This window comes from Battus philenor, unplaced genomic scaffold, assembly GCF_028537555.1.
Source record: "Battus philenor isolate CCGP_79_NKW_IND1 unplaced genomic scaffold, ilBatPhil1.0.hap1 SCAF_25, whole genome shotgun sequence".
Taxonomy (NCBI): domain Eukaryota; kingdom Metazoa; phylum Arthropoda; class Insecta; order Lepidoptera; family Papilionidae; genus Battus; species Battus philenor.
The window spans coordinates 8,102,101-8,119,326 of NW_027181688.1; the positions used below are offsets into that span (position 1 = coordinate 8,102,101).

Genomic DNA, 17,226 nt, shown 5'->3' on the forward strand with positions numbered 1-17,226 from the left:
AAAACTACGGTTTTCTTCGAAGTCATGTTCGTAGTTTAGCATGATGTGGTTATATTGGCACGTGTAAGAATCAATGAAGACGTGACGTCACCGAGTTTAGGGATCGTATTGCAATCAGCCGTAAAAGTGTTATATTTGTTCAATAAACAGGAATTTACCGCTATATTTTATCGAAGCAAAGTTTTATTGGCGATCGTAAACTATTTTCGTAATTCCGAATTATAGTTATGGATGAAGAGAGACGCTCTGGCTTATATTGCTTCTATCCGAATTATTCTTTGTTGTTGTTTATGACTTTATATTTTATAAGTACATTCACACCAATATTATTTGTTCGGTAAATTGAAAAGTTTTTATACTATGACGTCTTAACTTATACATGACTACATAGATCGTCGTTTCGGTTCATAGACGCCCACTGCAAGACATGGGCTTCTCCCAAAGATATCTATGGGGCCCAATAGACTCACCACGCTTCACAGATGGGTTGGCAATCGCAGCGTGGTATTATGGTACGCAGAGGACGCTTCTGCCAACCCTCTGGAAACTTGTTTGTGGGCGAAAGCACGTACGATAAAGCGTTAATTGATTTGAGATGAAAGTGTTCCGAAAATCGAAACCGTGACTTACTATCGCAAGTTCCAATTGAGCAATCACTGCTTATATTATAGATTGCACGAACAGCTCTCTTTTAAAACACAAAAATTGTAACGAAATCATTATGATTACTAAATACAAGTAACTCGTAGGACATATTGCTGGTAAAATAACTAAAATGGATTAAACGAGCTGTACCCGGGAGTCGTATAGAAATTTCAGTCTTCTACCAGTGCTCTACAATATATGTATTAGTGTTATTCTTTCGGTGTAAATATATACATAAAAAAAAATTTAAAAAAATTATTTAATTTTTAAGCATGTTATAAACTAAAAACTAACTTTATGTAGGTACAGGCGATGGAAGCTAGTCGTTTATTCTTTATGAAATAGTTTTACTTGTGCCAGTAACTAAAAATTTTTAATAATTGAGAAAATCTTTAAATCGCCTCAAGTTTGAATTCTTGCCTTTTTTATGATGTAAATAACGATTTTAGGCCCTTTATTATGTAAAACTACGGTATTTTTAAATGCTATGTATATTTATATAACTAAGTTATAAAATATATCTTAAAAGGTGATTAGAATAAAATAAAAAGTCCTGTCGGTTCAGCAGTTGATTCAAAAAGTTATCAAATCCTTCATGGGTCTGAGTGTACGCAAATATAATAAAATTCCAAGATATATTACACCTCCTTTTTATTAGTTATAAGTTTAATAGTATAAGTTTTTCATTAAACTAATATTATTACAGCATTCGGAATGTGTTGAGCTTCGTTTGTTGACACATTCAGACGGTAGATATTGCAATGTACATAATAAAAATTGTTCTATTTCATTTAAAAAGAAAAACTGTTGAGTTCCTGGCTGGCTCTTCTCAGCAGATCAGCATTCCGCGCCAGTAATATCTTCCTACTACCTACCTCGACGATTCAAAAGTGCATGTACAATTCCTACTTGCATATAGATATATTGAAAGCGTCAAAGGCTTGGAAACAACGTTCCATTAGTCTGTGATATCTGGCTTATATACACTTTCTTTATTTCCTCAAAAGCTAAAACACTGATGTTCAGTGTTTTAGCTTTTGAGGAAAGAAGACGTAGTCTGCAGTATGCCCCTGAATCGTGACATGTATCTTGGCCTTTAATTTTACAATTAACAATTTAATCATTACTCTAGGTCTACCTACTGAGGGGCACAGCCACGCTTCGTCTATCGGCTCTGCTTGCTACTCGAAAACCTTTCGGCTCCAATGGCTGTCGGATGCACGAACTATGTGCTCCTCCAAATGCCACTTTTTATGTATATACCTTAGATTTATAATAATGTAGTGTGCCTAAATAAATAGGAAAATTGTCAAACCCTAGTGTACTAATATGAAAACCTTCTCATGTCTGTACAAAGTCATTACTGGCGTATTATACGCCGCACGCATATTATTTATTATTCAAAGAATAATTTAAATAGAAATATAATTTTTATTAACCTTTTTTTATTATAAAGGACATATTTCAAGATTAAAGCGGTCATAATAGACGTTCATTTCACTAAAAATTTCTCAATGATTAATTTCTGTTTGTTTATAAAAAAAAAATGTTTAAAAAACTATTAATTTGATAGCAGCCGTGGCAGGCGCGGTTGAAGGCGAGCAAATAAACACCGCATCTGCCGCTCGAGTCGTGTTTACTTCGGTTTATCTCCGGCGTCATTAACGATGTCATAACCTTATCGTCCGAGATGGATCTGGGCTATTTACGTCTCTGTATGATGTCCATAGACTTTAAATTTTAAACACCGAATTCTCCTTTAAAGTCTAAGTAACTTTAGTCCCTGTGTGTTTGTAGATTGGTTATATTAAGTTACACGTTATCTAATAAGTGCAATGTATTTAAAAGGCAATAATATTTTTTTTGTATAATTTCATTGAAATTTAATTTTTTTATAGCTACGTTTTTGTGGCCTCATTCCTATCATGGGTGAATATGGTCTTTATTTATATTGTAAATTTTCAAATAATTTAATTTCTCATCGTTCGTTCTTCTCAATGTCTTCCATCCTTAACTCTAATTTCCTTCGCAATATCTTTCACTCCTATCTATACGTCGTCTCACTACCTTCTGTCCAGATTTCTGCAATTTGTACCCTAATTATTGTTATTATTTGTTTAATAATTTATTAATTCTTGATATCTATTTATACACATTTGTAATATCACAGCTATTTTATCACTCTTGTTTATTATTTCCACTCTTTTTGTTATTTTTATTTATTTTTTTTTATTGTTTATCCTATTACCTTCTCGCGGAACACCAAAAAGGTTTAGCGATACTCCTTTTTACTTAGCAGTGAGGTGATGTTCTTCTTCTCGATTTTCTCTGTTAACCAAGACTGATAAATTAAATAATAAAGACATTGATTTTAAGTTTTTATTTATTTATTTATTTTAAAAAGTTACACCAAAACATAATGTAAGCTTACATTATTTTCGTAAAATTTACTACAAATTGGAATATGATTGCCTATCGTAATCGTACACGGCTTTGATCATAATTATTCTAGCTTATATCTAAACATTAACAAATGTATAAAGAAGAATGATAGATTTTTAATGTATTGCAAGATTTAAATATATTGCATAAAATTTTATTACTTTACACTGTTTTAAAAGACTTCGTGCAGTCAAACGTTCTAATTGTATAGCAGTTTGACAAAATAAATAAATAAAAGGATTCTTTTACTAATTTACCTTAATTAACGGGTCATTTTAGAAATATATCGGGGAGGCCTATGTCTAGTACTATACATATGATGAAGATTAAAGTATTTATTTAAGAATTATGTTTTCGTCGTCTTCATTTCAGCTCGTAGACGCCAACTGCAATTCATAGGTCTCCTCCAAAGATGGGGGATGTACCATAATCGCCACGCTTGGCATACGGGTGGACAAACGCAGTGTTATATTATGGTACGCAGAGGAGGTTTCTACTTGATTATGAAAAAAAGTGTTTAAATAAGTAAATAAAAAAAATAATGTCGTTTCAGTCCCCAAGAAGTATCGAGCAAACCTTATTGTTTTTGTATTTATTGTACTTATTATATTAATTGTGTTATTGTATTTATTTTAGTTATTTTTAACTCTTTAAAAGACGTTCCGTTCCATACGAATTTCAATAATGATTTTTATCGTTCTATACATTCAGTTTAGCTTTTTCTTCATTTATGAGTTGACAACTATTGATATGATTCATTTCACATGCATTTTAGTACACCATTAGATGGTAGCTTAGCGGTAGAGGACTGAGAATTGCATTCATTGGTCGCGGGTTCGATTCCTGGGATACAGCCTTATGTCATTCAGTTTGCGATATCCAATGCTCACAAATAAGTTCCCAGAAGATAGGCAGCAACATTCTCAACGTACTACAATACCACACCGCGTTCGCCAACCCACCTTCCTAGCGTGGTGATTACGGTATATTCCCCCATTGATATCTTTGCGGTAGATTTCTGCCTTGGAGTGGGCGTCTGTGGGCTGAAAAGATGACGATGAGTGGATGTCAAGCTTGCCGTGCACACGTGTCACACTTAAGCTCCTTGCTATCACAGAAACAGTATGTACACCTAGGTGGACTAAGAACTTCTCGTAATTCGCTGAAATATCTAATTTTATATAAAAACAGCACGAGTCGGCAACCGTGCATCACGATCTTCTTTATTAAATAAGAGCTCCAAATAATAGCAATATACAGGGTGGTTGATTAAATAAATATGTGATTAAAAGGGGTTAGTATATTGCTCATCTGTCAGCAAAAACTTCAATAATCCAGTGTAAAGTGATCACTCGGAAGTATTTATTTTTCCATAGAAATTAGACAGGACCTTCTAGCGGTATAAAGTCTGTACAGATGTTAAACAATAATTAATTTTATATTACTAATTTTAATTTTTTACGTTATTTAATTTACGTATGTTGTTTATTACTTTTGAAACTATAGATTATTTGATTAATTTTTGTTGACAGCAATGACCAATGAGCTATACATTCACCCCTTATGGCTTTTACAATTATAACTAATCACATTGTACATAAGATATGTATCAATATGATAAATCGTTTCGTAACGAAAAAAGAGCATTTAAAACATCGAAAGGTATGTATCATTCATCCGTCGACACCAGAAGAACGTTTCAACAACTCCGCACTAAAAATACAAGCAGTGAATTGCTGCTAACATCAGTATCATCAAAGTGCGATGCGCCCCATATTGCTTTTTAATTGCCCCCAGACGGTTTTACTGTTCATTCACAACAATAAATTCGTAACTGTTTCACTTCAAAAGATATCGCCCACTAGAGAATGTAAGTTGTTGAAAGGTTGAGTTAACAACTCGAAAGCACTTTTCGAATCTATTGTTTATTATTTGATGTGACGGACAAAGTGTAATTGTCTGGATTTCAACGCGATGAGTCATTGGTTTTATTTTACTTTACACTGTCGCATTATCATTTCAGCGACCACTTTTTAACGCTTTGACTTAAGCCTCTACTAAAAATTTACAAAAGCACCGGCTGGAATAAGTCACCATACAGGGACTTTCGACTACAACGAAGGACGATAAGCAGTCTTAGTCTCCATTCAGAAACTTAACGCCTCAGAAGTTATATATTCTATATATTTTGAGACTTGCATCATTAATATATTATGGTCAACATCATAATCATCAGCATGTAACATAAGCCTCTTTCATAAATTATGATAACACTGGCTAGAAGCATGAGCCAGCGTTATTCGACGATGTTAATAAGGTCTATTCACCTTATTGATGGACGTCCTAGGCTGCGCGTGTCGGTCTGATGTCTCAATTCCAGAATCTTAAGGCTTCAGTGGCCAATTGTTGGATGATGTGTGGCTTGCCAATGCCACGTCAACTTGTCAATCCTTTACTTATGTTCCTTTATGGATTAAGGTAAATATTATAGTTCTTCTTTTCAGTCGATGGACGCCCAAAACAAGGCTTAAGATCCCAAAGATCCTTTGTTCTTCTATTCATGCGTTGCCCGCATTCAGCAGTTTTCCGCAACCTTAACGGTATCGTCGGTCTATTTCGTAGGGGGTTTGCCCACGCCGCGTCTTCCAGCTATGGTCGCTCGCCTTGAGAATCTTTCAGCTGCAAAGGCCATTGGTTGCATAAACAATGTGTTCTGCCCACTGCCATTTCAGATTTGCAATTCTTTGAATTACGTCAGTGATCTTGGTTCTTTTGCGGATCTCCTCATTTTGGATTCGATCTCGCAGCAAAATTCCGGGCATAGCTCTCTCCATTGCTCTCTAAATAAATATTACTATATGAATATTATAGTATCTTACATTTGCCGACAAGGAAACTAGTTTATAAACTTTCATATATTAATGAAAACGCGAGGAGGTAGTGAATATATCATATAAAGAACTAGTAGCTACTTACCATGGTGACCAAGAAAAGGTTTTTGAAGTGAATCCGTCTCGTGGAATTCTCATGGAACATCTGATTTTAGATACAGCATGTTTAATGTTTATTAAAAATGACATCTAATGCTCTCAGCTGAGTAAATATGAAAACACAGCCGGCTTTGTAGATTCATATACAAAGGAATGGTTTCGCTTTGTCGTTTTTAATGCGTACAGTGCAGTAAAGGAGTGGAAAAGTTTGCTTGCGTCAACAAATTATTTATCCGCATTAACCTAGTAATTACGTATTCAGTATGTTACTAAATAAGCAGTTACTAGGCTAGTGCGATTCAACAAACATTATGATTAGTATTATCATCATCATAATCATCAATTCAGGCGATAAACGCCCATTGTAAAACACAAGGCTCTCATTGGTCGCCACAATGACTGGTCTAGCGCTGCTGGTATCTGTCTATATATGTAACTATGTACATGATAAATCTATGTAAATATAATATACTTAACAATGGATCAACCCTTTATTTTTTAAAATTGCGTTAAGGCATAAGGGAGGTTTCTTATTGAGAAAAAAAAATTAAAAATTCGATGATATCATATTGGAATACTTGATACGTAACACTTGTATACGTCATGAGAAGTATGTCGAAAGAGCTCACAGAGGAAATTGAGTCCTCTCATAATCTCATACTTTAATCTGGTTCCGAATTGCAAGGCGCAGTAAAAACTGCACTTTTCTTTAGCATGCAAAACATAGTAAACTAAAACTATAGTTGTAAAGCTGTTTAACATTTGAAAACCAAACATACCATCGCTAAATATAAGATCATTAAAGTTACAAGAAAAATTAATACAATTAAAACAGGTTTAAGAAAATATTAATTCAGACATATTTTACACAAGTTATGTACGTAGATCGGAGGCAAAAATAGTAGAACATAAAGAATACAGTATATTCAACCATAAAAAAATTAATACACTGAACAGGGTTGGTTTTCTAGTCAAGAAATGCCTTAATAATCACATAGTAGAATTATAAGGAGATAGTGTCAGACAGAATGCAATCAATTTTAAGCGTCATACTTCTTGTTAAAAACATCCGATTTTGATAGTTCAGATACATGCTTATACTATGGTAGTAAAGAAAGAAGATAAAAATCTCTTTTATATAAATGTAATCTTATGATGGGATATTTTAATAGCCAAATTGATCAGAGACAAAAAATCATGAAGATAAAATACTTTGTTCTTATACAACCGGTAAAAAAGTAGTTCTTTTTAAATGCTTACTAGTCCGTCTTTTTACCACCAACTCGCTTGTTGGAAAGCGATGACGTGGTCAAAGATGAAGCACGTAAACTCAGTAAGTACCTGTTCACTCTGACCTTGAAGAGACCAGATTTATATTTCTCAGGAAATACGGAAGCTGGAAGATTTTACATACTCAGCTATGTGGATCAGAAACGTAATATCTAAAGGAACTATACTCTACACACAAAAACTTAACTTGCTATTAGTTTCTATTAGAGAAAATTTATCGAAACCTATGTTAAAAAGACAACAATCAAGAAATAGGTGTGAACATTGTAATGAAAAGAGAAGTAGTGAAATCGTCGTCGTCTGGCTAACGGTCGGTACATGTTTAGTGTACGACATTAAAAGTCACGACTCAAACTATTTTTCCTACAATATCGTTTATGTGACTTTGATATACGCGCCCGTAAAACTATACGAAAACGTTTTTGAATCACGAGTAACTACCGCATATGTTTTAAATAATGTGACGCCGGAGCCAAAAAAAGATAATACTTTATAACGGTTTTATTCCGGGACCGGCTATATCTATAAATTTACTGTAGGTTAGGGTTAAAGAATTTAATCTCTAAAAACATTATAATAAGTTTACAAACAATGAAATAAACTATATTCATAATTTCAACTCAAATAACTATAACATTGGCCTTGCAATAGGATTTCCAAGAAGATCGGATTGAAGCGGCATATGTCTCTTGTATACATTCTATACTGCGCTTACCAGTTCGTGGTCTCAGAACCTTAAGGTCCTAGTGACAGTACTGCGTGCTAATTCGCCATCTAACTGCCACTTAAAATTGCTACGTAATCCGCGTAACTATGTCAGCAACTATCGCTCATATATGGCCCCCTTTATTCCTCATTTCAAGATAAGTTGTACAATATACTTCATAATAGTCTCATCGAAGGGAACACTTTTTAAAAAGACTGTGATCTACGATCGTATGTCGCTGTCTTACCACTAGCTCGGTCAGGTTACCAAAATTAAACTAAATGGAACTTCACAGACTATAAATAATCATTCAACTTTAACTTAAAAAGGGATACAAAAGAAAAGATTTGCATATAAATGTATTGTATATATTTTGTTGTGTATTATATTTTATTTAACAAAATTCTTAACTAAATTATTATGGATATTCACTATTTTCTTAACATATAAAAGCGCGTGTTAAAATTAATTTATATCTATACATAATATTACTTTATGAAGCGAATACACTTGCGAATATGTACACAGATTATATTATTCTATTACCTAAGATATAACCTTTATTTATTTCGCACTGCTTTTAAAAACAAAATCAGAAATCTATTTTAGAGATAGTTGTTGTAATTATCTATGACAATTTTTGTGTTATTTTTTCATATTTTTTATTTAATACATAGTTTCCATATGTACATAGTTTATTTTGGCTGTACAAAATGTTTTGTTATTTAAGTTTTATTTTCTAAATTAGTTATCGGTTTCAAAATATATTAATATTGATTTTTATTTTTTTTATATAATTATTTTGTGCTAATGTGCAAATGTTTAATTATTTCTCTTATGCTTTAATTCATGTATTGTTCTTTTTAATCTTAAATATTATTAAATTTTACTGTTAACAAGCTTATCACAAATTGTAGATGTTATAACTGCTAGCACTTTTATATTTGTCAATTTAAATTAATAATTTAATCTGTGTGACTACTAGAAATTCTTTTATTAGCGAATTCTCTCTATAGTATACTATTATATTCATTTCTTTTATATTCGAACTTTTTAAACATATCACACCAGTATTCTTTTGTTTTCAATCATGTTTCCATCCTATGTCTTATAAGTTACAGTACAGGTCATCGACCTCTTTCATGGTCATAGTTTCAGTTTAAAAAACGAATACAAAATGTAGGCCTCTCCCAAAGATATCTTTGTGGGATATAACATAATCACCATTCTTGGCAGGTGGATTGGCGATCGCAGTGTGGTATCATGATATGTAGAGGACGCTGCCCGTCACAGCTGCCGAACCTCTGGACACTTCTTTGCGAGCAGTAGCAAAATTTACATAACATTTAAATCACAAATTATGAATTACATAATATTATATGTCGGAAATTTAGCCCGCGTGCTATGATCCCTAGTAACAGTTCTAACCACTGGGCTACCACTGCTCACTTTAATCACATATAACATGGAGTTATGCCAATGTTTCAAGATATACAATTACTTACTTTTATTATTCTATAACATAAAAAGTATAATTAATTATACAAAATTTATAATAATCAAGCGATATAAATTTATACAATATTTTTTTTAAAAATACTTTATCAAAATTCTTTCTGCAGCAAGACGTCGACTGTTCGACATAAATCTTTTATATAGACTGAAAGCTTCTTCCGACGAAGATAACTAGATCGTCTGGTCAAATATAGGTGGACGTTCTCTATGCTAATCAATCCGTGGTTCTCACCAGAAACTTAGGCAATAGCATGTTCTGTTGATTTGAGACTCCTTTGTAGTCTTGAGAGCCTTTGCCTTTTAATTTCTAACCCTTAGCACCTTTGAAAAGTTCCTCTCCTTTAATATAAAATAAAATAGAAATATATAATGACAGTAAGCTTAATATTTTAAAGTACAGTTTCATTAGTAGATGTGCGTGGACCATTCACGAGAGAGTATCTACTGGAGGCGCCATTTCTATTAGATACAACACTCCTAATAAATAACTCCTTAAAAGTTTCACGAAACTGCCTCGACATGCCGCAGTAAATCGCAAAGTTTATCGGATACGAGGCCATTATGAAGAAATTAGTTATAAGTATGAGTATGTTAGCGATGCGATAGTCGAGAAACTCTACAATGGTACTGGATATAATGTGAAGTATAGTGACAACTGCCAGAGGAATTTCGACAACGAGGAATACAGTTACAACGACAATAAGCATCAAAGTCGTGCAATTCGTATCCCTGAGTTTCTTGCACTCCGTTTTGCGGTTCTCCTTGAAGAGTTTGCGTCGATTCATCTGCGCGGTCCTCATCGCTCTGAAGAGCAACACGTTGAGGACGACCAGAGAAGTGCAAGGCACGAGGTGGACAAATATCACTCGGAATCCGAAATACGTACTGAAGTACCCGTCGAGTGATAGCGTCATTACCCATGGGGCGAATTCGACCTGAAAAATAACGTTACATCATTTTAATTGCAACCTGTATTTTACATTTACATTTAGTAGGAATTAGAGTAAGAAACTTAAGTCACCGACAGTGTGCGGGAACAAATTATTCGTGCAGCCGAAGACGACTGGGGTCAAATGGTCTTATAGTAGCTACCACGAGCAGGGGGAGCGGCATGCTTAGACCTCCCACAAGGTAGATAAATGACAAAGTCCAGTTTGCGGGAATTCGCTGGTTACCGGCAAGACAAGACCGGTCATCTTGGCGATCTTTGGCAGAGGTATGTGAAATGTCCGTTTATCGGGGCAATGGCAACGGAGAGTTAGGATAATCATAATAAACCCTAACAACTCTCTCTAAAAGATTCCCTTCCTTTCATGACCTGGTTGGTCACTTAAAAATCCGTGACAGTAAAACTTTTACATGGCGAGCTTCAAGTGGCTTCTATTTAGGCTCGAGTTCAATTCACAAACATAAGGGTTACGAAGCAGATCCATCACTTATTTAAAAAAAAATTCATCATCATCATCATGCTAGCCGATGGACGCTTACTGTAAGGCATGGGTTTCCCCCACAGATCACTAAAAATTTACTTACATAGTCTTGGTTCTCTAATAGTTAGACAGTTATGTAATATACTGTAATCAATTATATTATTGCTTTGTGATTTATACACTGTACAAAATTACTCCTTACTATTTTTTTATTATTGTGGTCAAAGGAAGCTATTTCGGCTATATTTTTTTGTTACATCATTTTTTTTTCTATTGGCAACATGCAATTATTGTACAGTTATTAATTTTTATCACTGTATGTTTCCTTTAGGAGTTGGATATGCTTGTCTTTGCTTCCATGGTGGAGGCGGAGTCATGGAAGGTATTACGTTGGTGTTTCTCCTTTCCGGAAACGCGAAGTTTTCTTCTAACGATTTTTTAAACTTCTTTTTTTAAATATAAGTTTGGAAACTACCTGAGGGTACTAAATAGAGTTGCTCATCACCTCTATTCAACCTCTACGTCTGCGTTTTGTTTTTTTAGTTGTTTCGGCGACCAAGACTTGCCTTCCATGATAGCGGGGGCAAATTGATATTCCTCCATGCTTCCAGGTTAGTTAAACACTCTAGTACAGAATAGACTAGTATTACGTGAAATTTGTGTATGTCTAGATTCGGTTCTGGCATTAAATTTGAACGCCTACCCAAATTGAGTTGCTCTAAATCAATTTCAAAGATAATTTTAAAATTATAGAGGAAAATGGAATAGCATTTTGTATCTGCAAATCGATTTATATTTGTAAAATGTGACAATGCTCATTAAACTTGGTATATTTTCAGTCATGTATTTATTAATTATCTTTAATAAGATAATAGTCGAAAGTAATTCATTAAACATTGTACAAATGTACATGTACCGAGAGAAATTAAGATTTATCGGTATGAAATACAAAGGGGAAGGTACTGCTTATATTATCTTCTATCTTCCAATTCATTCTGTCTCCTCTCATGAGTAGACACGTTTTTGAACCCAACCTATATGTTCTCTTTAAGAGACAACACCTATTCTATAACATAATACGAGTACATTTTGTGCGTAGTGAATCCTTTAAGACAACACAGGGTACATATAAATAAGTATTATGAAAATTAAAACACACTTGATATAATTCATAGTTCTTTATTATAGAAATAGAGTACAGCTAACACTATTCAATTCGCCGCAGTTTGTCGAAATCTTTCATCCTTAGAAAACTAACGTAACAGCTGTTTATTAAACAATGCAAAAGATTTTACAATAAAGCTTACATAAATCTATGAATAAAGCAAAAAATTTCGTTTATTAGTAACCTTCTTCTACAAATTTAATTAATGTTTCTTCATTAGAATATATTAGTGTTTACAAATTTATTTACAAACGTCACATATATTTACAATGTAAGTTACCAACAGATTAAACAGACAGAAATTATTCCCATGATAAGGAATAATTTAGGGTCGATACTTTTCCCAAATGGGGCTCAACATTTATAGGCTGCATGATCAGCTAATCCAATGACACATACTTAACTATTAATTAATTATAAATCTCATCTATTTTACATAAGGTTGATTTGGTGACCATGCTTCCATGAAAAAGTATCGCATCCCTGTTTTGTCTTCATTAACATATTTTGTATTTCATCTAATTGTTAACAGACGTCAAAAGCGTTTGATATTAAACTGGTATAAATGCAATGTAATGATTCCGAAAAACAAAATGGAAATTTTATGCTAATTGATACTAAAGTGGTACCGAAAGCGCTGTACCGCGCCTTGGGTTTACGAGCGGCATGATGGGGATAGTATCGGCCACCCCTTTCTCCGTTCTATAAGATCGCTGTCTTCGGTCCCGGCGGTTTCGGAAGCATTATAATACAATAACTCTTTTATTGTTCAGATTCATTTATTAACTTTAAAGGATATTCTAAGTCTACGAAAGAATTAAAATAAAACGGAAATTAACTGATATGTGTTTTACACAATCAAAGACAGTACTCTTAGTGATATCTTAAATGAGTTATATTATTTACAATCGTTCAAATTAAAGCACAGTTTCGTTAGTACATGTTCTAGGGCCGTTAACAAGAGAGTATCTACTAGAACCACCGTTTCGACTAGTAACAGCTCCCCTAATAAAAAGTTCCTTGAATGTCTCACGAAACTGTCTCGACATTCCGCAATAGATTGCGAAATTAATCGGATACGAAACGATTATAAAGAAATTCGTAACTAGAATTAATATATTAGCAATGTGATAATCTAGAAAATCAACTATTGTACTAGAGATTATGTGAAGTATTGTAACAACCGCTACGGGAATTTCGACTAAAAGGAAAACAGTCACAACAACAATAAGCATTAAAGTGGTACAATTGGAATCTCTTAGCCTTTTGCATTCAGATTTTCGATTCTCCTTAAACAATTTCTGTCTGTTTAATTGAGCAGCACGCATTGCTCTGAACAGCAGTACGTTCAGAACAACTAGTGATGTGCATGGAATCAAATGTACAAATAATACTCGGAACCCAAAATACGTGATGAAGTATGCGTCCAGTGACAGTTGTGTTACCCATGGCGCCATCTCTATCTGAAATACAAATATAATTATTTTAAAATTACTCCTATTGTCAGACAAATTCGGTTTATAATTGCTTGCGGCACTTATAATACATGTACATTGTTTATTATCACATTAGCATTTTGTGTAAAGCAAATATATAAGTGTATAATATAGATTCTCAGCATTCTATGAATTCACCATATACCGGTTCCATAGCATTGTAGGAAACTGGCCTAGCACGATTCTCGGGGCTGACACCCAAGAGTCCTTGGAATGCCAGTAAATTCTATTTCATCAACCATATTCTTTTTCGGACAAAAACTAATTATGTATAATTATGCGGAACTATATACAAGTAATCGTAAAAAATAATAAAAATGGTCGTTTATTGAATATGATTTAATAAATAAATTTGAAATAAAAATAAAACTAAGAAATACAAAATTTATAAAGAGAAAAAATTCTCGACACAATATTAATAAACAGTTTCTTGTTGTGAATAATTCAATTACAAGAAGATTTTACAGATTTTAATTTTGTAATTATATTCTAATAATATTGAATGCCAGTGGTTGGTTTGTATTTAAAGTGTAATAAATAAATACATTGTAAAAACTTGGCACTTATGTTTTTTGTTATATATTTTTATATATACATTATATATTATCTTTTGTGCATAACATTTTAGCAAAGCAAAAGCTATAACATACATCATCCGTTATTAAGCTGTTACAATCATTAGCACATTGAGGTTGTTAGTCAATTTAATATACAGTATATGAAATTTGACTTACATTTTAATTTATTCGGATAACATCACCCATGTCGTTGCAATTTTATAATTTCACTATTGATTTTATTAAAAGAATATGAATTATATTCGATTTATTTTTCCTGTCATATAGTTATGTTTTCACGTATAAAGATAATGGAAAATAAAAGAAACGTAAGAATATGTAAATGAATAAAAAAAACGGTTTTAAATTTTTTTAACATAGTTTAGTAAATGTATTTTATGGATGTATTTTTTGTATTGTGGAACAAATAGAATGATTCCTTTGCCTTCTAAGTGATAAGTGAGTAAAATTGAATTCTTTTCCAATGATTTTCATGGTGGTCAACCATAGGATATTTTAGAATGGTCTCCTGTACAACTGCTATGTATTTTGCCCCTTTGATCGCGCAAGTCATCAACTTCTTGCATACTTTTTTAAAAGTACTGGTATATTAGTGCTTAATGGTTCGACTCATACAACAGCACACGAAGGACTGTGGGTCAGATGCGTCCATGAATCATCATTATTATGATTTCAGCCTTAGGATATTCACCGCTCATCATAGACCGCTCCAAAAGATTTACAATAGGAAGCAGTATTTATCATCTTTCGATGACATTAACGGTCGTATGTCCTGTAAGCTTGCTGAACCGTGATCTTCAATCCAGAATCTTAAGGTTACCAGTGGCCATATGTTCAGCATGCTGTGTAGCCTGAGTTGGTAGACTATACAAGCAAGAAAATGTCAGGAATCACCAGGAAAGAGAGTGGTAGGTAGATCAAATACCTATAGATGGTTGATGCCACAACTGAAATAGAAGGGAAAAACTGGATGGCCAAAGCCACTGATAGACCATTTTATCCATAAAATGGTTCATGCACTTCACCCAGAGGGGTACTCATCCAAAATGAGTATTGTCTAATACTTACAAAATAAATTACAGTTTTTTTTATAAAGTTACTAACAAGGTGTCGATTGTAAAAATAAGGATATGGAATAAAAAGCTTTTTTATGCTGTTTTATCATAGTTAGGTCCTTTAAGTTCAGGTTCAAATAACAAACTTGTCAATCTAGATTTAGAAGAAGCCACTAATGTATTGTTTCGAGAGCTTCATTTACATCAGCTGTCTATAGCGTGATTTTAAGTCAATCATTTATTAATTTGTTAATGTTACTTCTAGTTTATATCATTTATTGTGATCATTTATGTGAATAAGGAGTAGAATGCTAGAAAAGAGTAATTTTATAATAACTAGAATCAAAACGAGCTTGTTTACAAGCGTTCTTGAATTTAAAATAAAGGAGCCTTTGTTATACATCGTTCCTGATCCGAGAAGGACCGACAAATAATTTATTGGAATGTTTTGTACACGCTTTTCAAATTTTCTTAACACAATTTGTTCCTAAACTGTATTAACTCCTTAAAAGCCTTTGTCCTGCTTTTTACCAGATTTTACTAACATTACGAATATGAATTTAAAACCTTTTTTCCATATACCTTTTTCGAATCCTTGCTTTAAACTGTTGTTTAATAAAATTAGTTAAAAAAAAGAAATTATTGATGGAAATTTGGATACGAAAAAAATAGTAATGAGAGGATGTCATACCTTGCACACTTCTTCAAAGTGCCCACGCCACACCGTGATGTGTGGGACGTATTGACGGTCCAGGAACCGGGGCAGCTGGTGTAGGAAGGCAGCAATACCGATGTATACCAGACATTTCATCACACGAGGCATAGTGCACCTGGAGAAGGAACAGACTGTCAATCTAGGAGTATCATTTGAAACATTTATCAGTATTAGAGAGTCAGCAAACCGTAATATGTTTAAAACGAATGTTCAAGACCTTTTCCCTGTAGATTCTTCTTAAGTCTTTCTAATAACGAATTATGTATATAGCATACGTATACATGTGTATGTAATTTTTGCATATTTGTATTTTAACGTCCTATTTAAGTATTTGTTTATAAGTAATTAAATGCAATTGTTTAAATAATTAATTAACTTCACTATAACATTTAGAAAACTGCCGATTAAAGACTGGTTGACTGGTTAGGGATACCAACAAGGCAAAAGTTCATTACACAAATCATCAAAACGGTAAATTATTTTTCATCTTCGTCGTAATTTCAGCCCATGAATGCACACTGTAATTACAAAAATTTCTACCATAAAATATCTATGGGGGATGTTCTATAATCGCCACGTTAGGGAGGTAGGTTGGTGGCTGCCCATGCTATGGAAACTTGTTCGTGAACAAGGCCACCCCTATATAATTAATACATAAAGTAAATAATAAAAATGTATCGCAAGTCTCACTCCACTACCACTGGGCTACCAGTGCTCTATAAATGAATTAAGTCAATAAACACATTGTGCAAGGCTATGGCTATATTCGAAAGTTGATGGATGCTATAAGCGGTTTTGGCTTTTACAGCTTCACCGAGTCCGAACTCAGAGCTCGCGGATCCGAAATCCGCGAGCTAATAAATAGCTGACGTAGTCCTTTATAAGCATTCTCTATAAACCCAGTGAATTAGCCGTTTACTCAAAAACTTAGATTGATAGGCTTTTTCGAAACAGTTATCTCCGTAGATACAAGTTTTTATATCAAATTACGCAATAGTTGTCTGTTGGTAAATTACATGAAAAATAACATCGTTTAAGAGGTTGTAGAGTTTTGTTTTATATCAAATGAAGACTAAGACTGTGTAAAAAATTATTTTTAGTATCGATGACTATGAAAAACGAATGGCAAGGTTATCAAAGTAACCGATATAGCCCAGTTGGCTTATTGAAATGGCAGTTCGCAGGTCATAAAGCGCGCA

General features: G+C 33.3%; 2 protein-coding genes across 2 annotated transcripts in view; both read right to left on the reverse strand.

Annotated features, from left to right (window-relative positions):
• Positions 1–9,977: 9,977 nt before the first annotated feature.
• Positions 9,978–10,517, reverse strand: LOC137925014 (sex peptide receptor-like). Its single transcript, XM_068768442.1, has one exon. The coding sequence runs from the start codon at positions 10,500–10,502 to the stop codon at positions 9,978–9,980; it is 525 nt and encodes a 174-aa protein (XP_068624543.1). The 5' UTR covers positions 10,503–10,517.
• Positions 10,518–13,100: 2,583 nt separating this feature from the next.
• The window catches only part of LOC137924948 (sex peptide receptor-like), a 39,785-nt gene continuing 35,659 nt past the window's right edge, over positions 13,101–17,226 (reverse strand). The window contains exons 4-5 of the mRNA XM_068768364.1: positions 16,004–16,142; positions 13,101–13,646 (exon numbers count right to left, since the gene is read on the reverse strand). Coding sequence (XP_068624465.1) covers positions 13,101–13,646; positions 16,004–16,142 — 685 coding nt within the window. The remainder of the gene's footprint in view (positions 13,647–16,003; positions 16,143–17,226) is intronic.